The sequence below is a fragment of the Triturus cristatus genome, chromosome 5_1, assembly GCF_964204655.1.
Source record: "Triturus cristatus chromosome 5_1, aTriCri1.1, whole genome shotgun sequence".
Taxonomy (NCBI): domain Eukaryota; kingdom Metazoa; phylum Chordata; class Amphibia; order Caudata; family Salamandridae; genus Triturus; species Triturus cristatus.
In genome coordinates, this window is record NC_140587.1 from 143299836 (window position 1) to 143312441 (window position 12606).

At 42.7% G+C, this 12606-nt stretch overlaps 1 protein-coding gene across 8 annotated transcripts in view; it reads left to right on the plus strand.

The window, feature by feature from the left end:
* IQANK1 (IQ motif and ankyrin repeat containing 1) overlaps positions 1-11863 on the plus strand; it is a 441637-nt gene extending 429774 nt beyond the window's left edge. For all 8 annotated transcript variants that reach the window (XM_085604654.1, XM_085604655.1, XM_085604657.1 and 5 more), the window contains one exon: positions 11608-11863. In XM_085604654.1, the coding sequence (XP_085460780.1) occupies positions 11608-11782 (175 nt within the window). In that variant the 3' untranslated portion in view covers positions 11783-11863. The remainder of the gene's footprint in view (positions 1-11607) is intronic.
* Positions 11864-12606: the final 743 nt, after the last annotated feature.

Consider the following 12606-nt stretch of genomic DNA (forward strand, 5'->3'; position numbering starts at 1 on the left):
CAGATTCCAGCCTACTGAAGAAGCCTACATTTATCTCTGTTCCTAAACGATCAATTTGCTAAAACATTGAAATGTGCAAGTGTTATACTTTCAGATCTTTGAGGAACGCATTGCCTGTAAGATTTCCACAGCGATGGCCTCATCATTAGTGTTCCTGGTCCCTTGTTTCGATCGCTGCTGGGTAAAGGGTTCTCTGTGGGATATAATTATACACACAATATATGCCATGAAGGACTAAACCTCTCCCTCGTCTCAATATTTTTTAGGATAACATTCTAGATTTCTTTTCTCCTAAGTTAACAGAAAATGATTATCTAAGTACCTGCTTATGCAAAAGATGGACTCTTTTTCTGAAGTTCATGCAGTGTAATAATTAAAAGCACTTGGTCTACTAGATCACTAGAATTAGCCACTTCATAGATTGATGTGCTGCACTGATCTACTCTCCATGCATGGGTGAGAATCATTCAACACTTCGCAGAGAACCTGTAATCTCCTTGTGTCTCAGAAAACAAGGTTTCAAACACTCGAATGACCCCTCAGCTCTGATTTAAAGTGTTGGTTTTCAGTAATCCCAGACTTCGTCTTTCTTTGTCCCAGAAATGTTTTTTCTTTTTTTTTTTTTTAACTCTTATTCAACTATCTCCTTTCTTTTTTTACCTACGTGCCCCCGAAGGAAAGTGTCTATTTTTTATCCTAATATCATTTGGTGGGATAGTTTTGAGTGCAGGGGGAAAAAACGGATGGCTAACAATCTTAAACTGTGTATGTATTTATTCCATATGCAAGGCTGCAAAGCGTGTAATTTAATGCCCCTACTGTTTGGCAGATCCAAATGTACAACACCCAGGCAGATGCATCTGTAGGGTGTCTTTGGTCTTCCCTTCTTTTCCAAGGCCACTTTGATGACCAGTCAATACTCCGTCATTAAATACTGCGTCTATATCTAATCGCCATGGCACGATAGCTAAGTGCTACCTAGTGCAGTATCAGTGTCTGCAATGACTGGTTTGTTAACCAGAGTCCTTTCGTTCCCAAATTGTCTTTATGGGAACATTTTGTCTCAGGTACTTGGATTCTACAGGTATTTAGTGGCCAATCAGTAGTCATCTAAGAGAAAGGGATATGTAATAAGCTCTTTTTGAAGAAAAATATGCAACATGTTAAGATATTCCGCGTCACTTCATATAATATAGATGGATGAAAGACACAGAGATTTTAGAAAGTAGTGACATATGAAACCAAAACTAAGATTGCAGTAAGCAGAACAAACACAAATTTGCATTTTACTGTTAAGAAACATTGAAATGCTACCAGTGGTCTGCATCTTTGCCATTTTCATCATTACAATTCTCTTCCTAATCCATCTTCTTCCTCTGCCCCCTGCTGTATGGGGTCCAGGGGTGGAAACTCCCTCATACATACCTTGCCGTCCAGGGGACTTGGATCGCAGTGGTGTCCTGTCTTGAAGTGAATATGTTGTTCCGAATGTACTTGCTCTGCGCTGATAAATCTGGCAATTAATGTTCATATTCATTCCGTGGTGCTGGCAGGTCAGTAGGTACCCACAGCTACCTTGATGCCAACAGGTCAGTAGGTACTCACAGCTCCCTTGATGCCAACAGGTCAGTAGGTACTCACAGCTCCCTTGATGCCGAGACGTCAGTAGGTACCCACAGCTCCCTTAATGCCAACAGGTCAGTAGGTACTCACAGCTCCCTTGATGCCAACAGGTCAGTAGGTACTCACAGCTCCCTTGATGCCAACAGGTCAGTAGGTACTCACAGCTCCCTTGATGCCAACAGGTCAGTAGGTACTCACAGCTCCCTTGATGCCAACAGGTCAGTAGGTACCAGGCACTCCCTTTGTGCCGACTTGATAGTTGTCGATGAAAGCCTAATTACTGAAGAAGGCCGCCAGGTGGGAGAAAAAGATCAGAAGGCTCAAAAGGCATCTCTTGAGCTGGTGGAGAAGCATCAGCCAAAGTCGCAGAGAAAAACACTGGGGCCAGATGTACTCAGAAACTTTGCATTCACACGCGGCCTTGATTTACAGAATTGGGGCGTAGTCGACCACAAAAATGCTTTTTCAAAGCGGCAACATTTTAATTGGTAACTTGTTGATTTGGTTTCTAGAAGGGGCACGATTAGGGCTTCCCTTCCAATAACTGAATCGATATGGTATGTATTACTGTTTTGCCTGTGAATTCGGGTCGCAATACAGTAATACTTTATCACCAGTTTAAAAGTGTTGGTAACCGATTCGCAAATGAGAAGGGGTCCCCTTAGAACCCCTTCCCCTCTCAGAATGTTAAATATATATATATTTTAAAGCAGAAAGTGGTATGTTGGACCAACGCCTGGTCTTAAACAAGCATGTACATAACATGCATATGTATGCATGCATTTATATAGATATGCAGATGTATATAGGTTTATATATGTACATATATATATACATATAAATGCATATATATATGTCCATATGTGTGCGCGTAGAGAGAGGGTAGAGAGTAGTAGAGAGTGAGTAGTAGAGAGTAGTAGGTAGAGAGTAGTAGAAAGTAGAGTAGTAGAGAGTGAGTAGTAGAGAGTGAGTAGTAGAGAGAGAGTAGTAGAGAGAGAGTAGTAGAGAGAGAGTAGTAGAGAGTGAGTAGTAGAGAGAGAGTAGTAGAGGGAGTGAATAGTAGAGAGAGTGAATAGTAGAGAGAGTGAATAGTAGAGAGAGTGAATAGTAGAGAGAGTGAATAGTAGAGAGAGTGAGTAGTAGTGAGTGAGTAGTAGTGAGTGAGTAGTAGTGAGTGGGTAGAGAGTATAGTAGAGAGTGAGTAGTAGAGAGTGAGTAGAGAGTGAGTAGTAGAGAGTAATAGAGAGTGTAGTAGAGGGTGTAGTAGAGAGTGAGTAGGAGAGAGAGTAGTAGAGTGAGTAGTAGAGAGTGAATAGTAGAGAGAGAGTTGTAGAGAGTGGTAGAGAGGAATAGTAGAGTAGTAGAGATTGAGTAGTGGAGAGTGAGTAGTAGAGAGTAGTAGAATAGTAGAGAGTGAGTAGTAGAGAAGAGAGTAGTAGGGAAGAGAGAAGTAGAGAGTGAGTGGTAGAGAGTGAGTGGTAGAGCGAGAGTAGTAGAGAGAGAGTAGTAGAGATTGAGTAGTAGAGAGTAGTGGACAGTGAGTAGTAGAGAGTGAGTAGATAGAGAAGAGAGTAGAAAGTGAGTAGTAGAGAGTGAGTAGTAGAGTGAGTAGTAGAGTGAGTAGTAGAGAGTGAGTGGTAGAGAGGAATAGTTGAGTAGTGGAGAGTGAGTAGTAGTAGAATAGTAGAGAGTGAGTAGTAGAGAAGAGTAGAAGAGAGTACCAGAGAAGAGGGTAGTAGAGAAGAGAGTAAAGAAGAGAGTGAGGGGTAGAGTGAGTGGTAGGAGAGAGAGTAGGAGAGAGAGTGAGTAGGAGAGAGAGAGTAGTAGAGTAGTAGAGAGCGAGTAGTAGAGAGCGAGTATTTGGTTCGTGTTTGACTTGAAATTCTGTTGATTGGGTTAGGGATAAGTGGAAAGTAAAGGGGCATGCTGGGATTTGTGGCAGCCTAATTTTTTGGTGCATCCGTCTTTTTAGTTTGTTGATTTTTGTTTGTGAATCATGAGCCGTTGAAGTAGAGGCAGCCTTCAGTAACATTTTGGGAATAGACATAGCACCTCGTCCCATGCAGAGGCGATCTCAACACCAATTTATTGTGTGCTGGAAGAGACATGCCAAAAAGCACCCCATGCTTTATAGCCTGGAAAAAACGCAATCCCCCAGTCCATAAGAATCAAAAAGTGAAATATGGAAAACGTAGACAACCTGCGTACAAAATATCCTCAAAACTGCTAAATAGCTTTACCAATGGCAATATTCCGTCGCAAGACTAATGTCAGACCTGTTTAAGGAGCTTCAATATTTGTAAAGGGATAAGACAGGCAATTTTGTCTACGTTGCAATTAGCGCGCTTGCCTCACGCTAAAAGTAAAAAAGCCATTTACTTTGCTATACAATACCATTAGCAAAGCAAATGGCTTTAACTTAATCAAAGGCGAGACCTATTGCATTTTCAATGCTTGTTTTAGGATGGAACGGAAGGAGACAACCCCTCAGACGTCACTGCAGCAAAATGCCAGGTGCAGTGGAAGTGACAATACAACCTCTGGTCTTGATACCATTACATGGATGACCCCCTTTTTGCAACCTTTAGCCCCAAAGGTGCCTCATATTTGCAACTGAGGTGCCACAGAAATGGAAGGAGTGTACACTACAAAAAGTAGCCTGGACTACCAGAGCTCTGCTTAATATTTGTTCCTGTCGCAGCTTCATGACCCTCAAGAGCAGGGTTAGAAAAGCCAGTGTCTGGGCCACCACGGGCCATGCCCTGAGTGGCACATGTCTGCCCCTAACTGATATCTGTGAACAACCACAAATGTGATGGGTGCACAGACCCAGTTCAACGACAGGAAGATGTATACAAGCTCTTTCCCGTTTCTGAGAGAGGGAATGCACATTTGCACAGTCTATGTAACTAATCAGATATCCACGGCAAACCCTCTTGGTAATCTGAGACAGTTGTAGTTTCCCAGGAGTATTCCTGAAATTCTTTGAAAATGGCGGATTTTTTTTTTTTTTGTAAGAATTATTATTGCGGTCTATCTTTAACTATAACAAGAAATAAAAAGTTACAGACTTTAGAAATTACTTTAAATCTATGTGTTAAGCGTATGTGAAGACATTTCTGTATTTTTTTACAGTTGCGGGCTATTTGTTTTGAGGGTTTTTCCCTGGACCTTAATGTATTAACGCTTTGGATGTATAAACTCAGCGTACACATGCAGAGTGCACATCGTTGTTTAGTATTCACGATATATGAATTTACATTGGTACCTCCATTAGCTCACAAGTGATGTTACCCCCATATTTTACAATGTTACGCAGCAGTAAGTCTGCTCTTGTGGGAGGGGAGTGGGTGCTCTAAGGTGATGAAGTTGTTGAAATACTGTAGACAACCACAAAGTTGTAAGGTTGTGGATGTACACAAATATTTTCTGTGCTCATTTCCACACTGAAAACTTTCAGAAATTGACTCTAGTCTAGGGCAGGGATGAGTTTGTTTCAAAGTGGAAGTCAAAAAAAATTGTTAGCAGTAAGTACAGGGATTTTTCATCGTAGGAATAATGGGCCCGATTCACAGAACTAACTTAAGACAAAATCCTAAACTTACTACCATTTTCGTATTCACAGAAGGCACTTATTCATTTTGGTATTCACAGAAGACACTTACTCACTTCGGTATTCACAGAAGTTAGGAGTCCTAACTTTAGGACTCCTAAATGCCTTCTGTGAATACCGAAAGTCTTAAAATTAGGATTTTTCTCAGTTTAGGAGTCCTAAAGTTAGTAGTCCTAACTATACTACTACTAAACTGAGAAAAATCCTAATTTTAAGGCTTTCGGTATTCACAGAAGGCATTTAGGAGTCCTAAAGTTAGGAGTCCTAACTTTACTACTGCTAAATTGAGAAAAATCCTAATTTTAAGACTTTCGGTATACACAGAAGGCATTTAGGAGTCCTAAAGTTAGGAGTCCTAACTATACTACTACTAAACTGAGAAAAATCCTAATTTTAAGACTTTCGGTATTCACAGAAGGCATTTAGGAGTCCTAAAGTTAGGACTCCTAACTTCTGTGAATACCGAAATGAGTAAGTGCCTTCTGTGAATACCAAAATGAGTAGGTGCCTTCTGTGAATACCAAAATGGTAGTAAGTTTAGGATTTTATCTTAAGTTAGTTCTGTGAATCGGGCCCAATGTTTTTTTTCAGTGAATATTAAACAAATTAGCAATTGTGAATGCCATTGGTAAACATCCACACACATAATTGTAAACTATACACAATTATGTGTGCTAAATGGTTTACGCTTGCAAGCACCATGGGAAAGCTTCACCTTTCGGAGCGTCCCACCAGTACTTAAAGAATTGTATGAGAATTACCAAAAATGTATACGTATACTTCCACGCGTAGGTGTAAACCTACTGGTGTAGGTTTACAGATTTGTTTTGCAAATCATGTGCATTTTTATGAAATATTAACAGTATGTGACCGAGGACACTAGAAAACAAGGTCCCATAAGAAGGGAAATAGAATGCATGTTTCCACTACACATGCACACACACACACAGATGCATTCATACACAGAGGCATACACACAGATGCAGACACATAGGCGCACACACAGATGCGCGCACACATGCATGCGCACACACACACAGATGGCACACACATGGACACAAACACACAGGCGCACACACACACACACAATTATGTTTCCGTGTGCGAGGCTGGGAGAAATTATGGTTCCCAGGACCAACTTAAGGGCTCCTATACAGAAGCGACCAACGCAACTTCTAACAAGCATTTGAAGTGGTGGTGGAGGGGGGCTGGAAAGGCACGGACAGCGGAGTGCATGCGGGGGGAGGTCGAAAATTCACGGAGTGCGGGCGGGCGGGAGGTGCGAACAAGTATTTAAAATGGGGTTGAGGGGGACAAGAGGGGGCTGGAAAGGCACGGACCGCGGAGTGCGTGCGGGGGGAGGGGGTGCGAAGATTCACAGACAGGGCACTACTACAAAGAAAACGCTCACATGAAACAAACGCCTCACAACATAATACAAAACAACAGAAGCGCACCAGGATTATGCAAAACGACAGAAGCGCACCAGGATTAGGAGCAAGCCCCATAGGGGCAGTAGGCCCGCTCTCACTTACCCTAAAAATTATATAGTGCTTGCTGAGTAATTGAAGGAGGCCGTGTTCCTCAGCAAGTAAACGATCCAATCCCGCAGGGCGTGGATCAAAGGAGACAGGGTGGCAACAATGAGGGACTGACATGCCTTCAGTGCAATCATTGCACTGCCTTTGGCATAATTTGTGACGCCAAACGACACGCACGAATCACAGCTGAAGGCGGAGCTGGGACGAGGCTTCTGGAATCGTATCGATTCCAAGAAGCCTCGTATGACAAGGGCTGCGCATGCGCTGCCACGTCAGGCCGAGACCTAAAAATGAAGCTCACGGCACAAGTCCTAAACATTATTATTATTTTTTTTAAAAGACAGGGTAGGGGGTCTAACCTAGTTAGGCACAGTATGCAAGTGATATCATGGCGTGTGATGACATCACAACCCATTACCTCACAGTGAAGTGATATCAGAGCTTAAGAACTCACACATGTTTAGCAGGTCTATCATGAGTACATTTGAGTGCATTACAATATTTAACAAATTCGATTTTGTGTCAGGATTGCGCCAAAAGCAAGATGCAACCCCAACGCAAAATCTGGGCCTTAACTTCTACGTTTCGTTTTTAAACTCTGCCACAAAGAATTTGGCAGCAGGGAGAAAAATGGCACTAAGTGTGTTCTACTTAATTGGTTGTAAAGTATGCATTTAAAAAAAGCTTATATGTTTAAGGCACCTGCTGCAGAGATCTTCGTGTGGCAAATAAGTCTGAGGGAATAATAATAATGGTAAGATAACTGGAGGTTAACACAATTGCTGGAGAGATCTGTGTTTTGTCTAGTCCCCGTTTTAATTTAAAGTAGCATAGAGGTTAATATGTCTCCTGCAAAGCACATCATGTAACATAGATGATAGATTTTCATTTTATGTAGACAGATAAGTAGGTTACTGCTTTTAACACAGAGACCCTTTAGTTACTTGCAGATCACACATTGTAATCCTAATATAGCACAGTGAGCTATGAAGGGCATGTGACTCCTACACCTTGTACCGCCCACTGTCTTATGCAACACATCCTGTACATTGATTTACACACTTATACTATTGATTTTCAATCAATAATGTGAGAGTGTGATGTAAAGCGCTCCTACACCCTGCATTGGGATGAGCAGCGCTATAAAAGAAGTATCAAAATAGTGGTATTTAAATTATTTGTGTAAATACAGGGATAGATCAACACATCTGACATTCTTGCAGTGTATGCATCTCTCTTATTTACAGGGACTGAACAAAGTCAAAACCATACAAAGTACTTGCGTAATAATAACAAGCCGAGTTCTTTTGTTTCCCTTCCATTGCTTGCATTTGCATCTAGGTGTGAAGGTCCAGATAGCTCTCAGCCACGATACCTGAGCAAAAGGAGGTCTGATGACTCCTTATATTTGGCCTTTGTTTTGGGCCCAGCTGTAATTTAAAATAACAAAGCCTCCTCGCCCATCTGCACCTGCTTCTCAGAATGAGAGCAAACCGCTTGCAGGTACAGCTGAACGTGTCCCGGTGTATAAAAATTACACCGGGCAGAGTTCAGCCTATGTCCGTGTCACCCAACTTCTCGGAGGGTGAACGGCATCCACCCTGTGTAAAGAGTCGGTAGACGCTGTCTACCCGCATGTACTGCTGGACTTGTGCCTTGATGAGTTGGCAATCACGAACGAGAGAAATCCACCTCCCGGTGAGATTTCTCAACGCGGGCAGTCGCGACCGCTCGCGTTGAGAAACATTCTGTTCATGTTGAGAAAGTTGCCGCTCGGGTAGAACTTTTTTTTTTTGAGCATCCCATTTTTTTAGTAAAGAAAACGGGCTGCATTTAAAAAAAAAAAAAAGTTTGCTTTAATAAAAAGCAAATCACAGACATGGTGGTCTGCTGACTCCAGCAGGCCAGCATCCCTGTGATGACAGCGATTCCTAATGGGTCGCAGATTGCAATTTACCTCAATAATATTCATGCGGTAGGTCAGCTTGCGACCCACTAGGAATCGCTATTTTAAAATAAAAACCGTAATAGATTAGGAATTGCAAATTCCTAATTGCGATTCAGTAAGAATCACAGTTCCTATTGTTAGTACATCTGGCCCAGGATTCCTTCTTGATTCTTTTTAGAAGGAGAGTCCTTCCAATGCCTCCAGCCAGACCTCAAACATCTGATCAGGGTAGAAGGTTTAGAAGGTACAGGTCCCTTTGAGTGCCTCCCCCCGATTTCCTTAACCTTATTTTAAGACACTGCCTGCAGACTGTAACATCATGGTCAGTTAACAGGCAAAACAGGAAGCTGGAGTGTCCAACCGTATGTGCTATCTTCCCATCACACTAGCTACTGTATTTAATAAATAAAGAACCCCATGTTACCTTAGACCCCATGTCACCTTAGAGAAAAAAAATCTAATCTTGGAAAATAAATGGCAAGAACAAAATCAATAAATCAAAATCATTTGTACAGCACACAGCTATCTCAACAGAGGCGTCCCTGTGCTCAAAGCAAGACTGAAGAACAGGATTGGCCATTACTATCTAAACTGAAACAGCGTTCGGGCTCGGCCAAGCGAAGATGGATGAGCAGGGTGTTCCAGAGCCTGCCCGTCAGTACAGAGAAAAAGGCCTGCCGCCTCGACGAATCTTGGGATGCAAAGGAGTCGCAGGTGGTTAGATCTCAAGGCTCTCTCCCGATGGTACTGGCTAAGCCTTTTCCTAAGGTATTGTGGACCTTTGCCTCTAATGGATCTGACTGCTAACGTCGGGGCTTTGAACTCAACCCTCTTGGCAACCTGAAGCCAATGAAGCTGCTTCAAACGAGGGGAGGTGTGATGACGAAAGGGGACCCAAGTCAGCCTGGCCGCCGCATTCTGTATCATTTGGAGTCTATGAGTCAAGCAAGCTGGAAGACCTAATATAAACTATTAGCGTAATCCAAATGCGATGTCAGCTACACATGAATTATGATCTTTCAGATCTCTACTGCAAGATGCAATAGCTTCCTGACAGATCTTAACTTCAGAAAGCAGAACGAATTTGAGACGCAAAGGAATGGTCAGAGTCAAGCATAATCCCTAAATTTGTAGCTGAAGTAACCAATGTTCGTGGAAGATTCAATTCAGAGGGCCACCTGAGGCTAGATGGAGTGGTAGCCATCTGACTGAAAAAGAGCACCTCAGTTTTGTCGGCGTTCAGTTTTAAAAAGTTGATGTCCATCCATTTGGAAATGTCTTTTGAACACTCTTTGAAATTGAGAAAAGCGGCTGCTGAATGTTCTCTAAATGAAAACACAAGTTGTGTGTCATCTGCATACAAAACAACCTTTACTCCTGAGGTCTCAATAAGGGTGGCCAAAGGGGCCAAGTAAAGGTTGAAAAGCAGCAGACTGAGAGCAGAACCCTGTGGCACCCCATAAACCAAAGGTTTGGGCAAAAATTAAAATGGATGAAGGAAGACCTGTTGAGATCGATCTTCTAAAAAGGATTGTAGCCATGATAGCACAGTGCCCCGAAGCCAAAATAGCTTAATCTGTTCAACAAGGTAGAAGGTGCTACTGTGTTGAATGCTGCTGATAGATCTAACATCACTACCATGACAGAGGCACCGCCCTTCAGAGCGGTCTCCGTGCTATAACCTGCATGGAAGCCAGATTAAGTGTCATGAAGCAAGTCATTAGTTTCTACAAAGGAAGAGAGTTGCCGATAAACCAGGTTTTCTAAGATCTTAGCGGGTGCAGGTGGCAATGAGATGGGTCTAAAATTGCTGAGCACCCCAGGGTCCGCATTGAGCTTCTTTAACAGCGGCAATAGGAATGCCTGTTTCCATAAAGCAGGGAAAATGCCAGATTGGAAGGAGGCGTTCCAGATCCTTTTGAGAATAGGATTTACACTGAGGGGAGCCAGTTTGGGAAATAAATTCAGGGGGACAGGGATCATCTGGGGAGCCAGAATTACATTTCAATATCTCCTCAAGCAAGTCCTTTTCAGAAATTAGGCATAATCCGATAGAGAAGATACTGGGCTTTCAGACGATGTTAAAGGCCCAGCAGAACTGGACAATGGAAAAACCCAGAGTGAGACAATAAGGCTGACTTAGGATAACAAAACTCATAAAAATATACAAAGTCCAAGATCCTGCTTGGCTGAGTCTAATAAACGGTGGTAATACGGCTGATCTTCGGGTCCTGAAGTAAGCCCTACTATTTGTAGGAAAGCAATTTGAAGAGATGTGACATTTTAAATTTCTTGTGTTATGTTTGAAGTTAGGCTCACTTTTTGTGTATTTATTCAGAATGGGATTGGTAGATACAGTTTTTAGTTGTGGTTTTAAGGAGCAGTCCGAAGGCAAACCGAGTCTAAGGCTATGACCCTCGGAAAGCTCTCTGACTGGAGAACTGTTGTTAATGATAGCGGTTACCTACTATTTCTTACTTTACTAACACTGTGCCTCCAACTTTTTGGTCCCACTTTTACATAATGGTACTGGCTTGGACGTTTCCATGTACAGAGAACCTAGCTGAATATGATTCCCAACCAAGTGCCTCAACCCATGAGCACAAATTTAAGATTCACAGCAACAGGAACATTTCCTGCACCTATTCGTAGACTACGCTATGTCCTTGTTAACAATAAGAAAGCGCATACAAACTAAGAGTAACAGGGACACCATAATGGTTAAGTTTATACTTTCTAAAAGCATAATTTGTAATGCCAAGCAAGCACATTTGACTTCAGGGATGGACCTGTGGCAGAGCTTAAGAGATCTAGCCCACAGAGGAGGTTCACAATGTACTGATGTTTTGGATGTTTATTAAATCCTATCTTTTCATCAACAGGTACCTCTCTCTGGCGAAACCGGAAGATGGCCTTGAGTACTCCCGCACTCGCTTCCAGGCAGGCCGCACAGAAAACTTTAAGCTGTTCATCATCACAAAACTTCACCAACCATCCGAGGCTTTGCTCAGCCTGTTTCTCCCAATTGAAGTGGTTGTTTCCAAATCAGGATTGTAAAGTAGATTCATGATTAACTAAGGAAGATACTGAACAACATCCTTTCAAATTATTCATTAAAAGTAGAGTAATTCTAATGTCTCTTTTCTCCCCGTAATTGAGCCAAACATTGTGAACACTAGAGTTGGCCATTTAATCATTCGGATTGTGAAGATCACCAATGCAGGACCTGCGCATCACACACATCTTCACAGGTCACTATACAATCCCAAGCCCAGTCTTAGAGACGGGAAAGCTACTGAAATCAAGGCAGGTGGCTGGCTCATCTCAAGGTCTGCTTGGACCCTTTAGCCCAAAACTAGCTCAGCTTTCTTGTGGCATTTGTCTGCTCCAACTTGCTAACCTCATGCACCACAGTGTAGCACCAATGATGTAAAATGAGTGAAATAAAGGGATATCCATCTAGTATCTGAATCGCACAATGTGAAAATCTGGGGTTGATCCCAGATTCCCTGCTTGAGCACATTTTGTGAACCTAGGCAAATACTGTATGTCACCAAACCTCTTTTGTAGGTCTCGCCTAGCACAGCGCGCATGCGTTGCTCTAGGAGAGGGCTCTTGGAATCACTGCAGACTTCCAAGAACCTTCTTCGTGTGGGTGTGCCTCCTCCCACACATCCCATTGGCCTTTGCGTGTGGCTTTCAATAATTGAAAGCACGCAAATGGCCAAAGACAGGTGCATGTCCCGCCTTTCCTCAAAACTTTAACTCCCATGGCATAAGGGTCTCGGGAGCATGCAGGGTGCCATCTGTTCTGGATCAGGTTTCCAATTAACTTTCACGGGCACGATGGCAGCTGCATTCCTTACAGCGCGCACCACTCG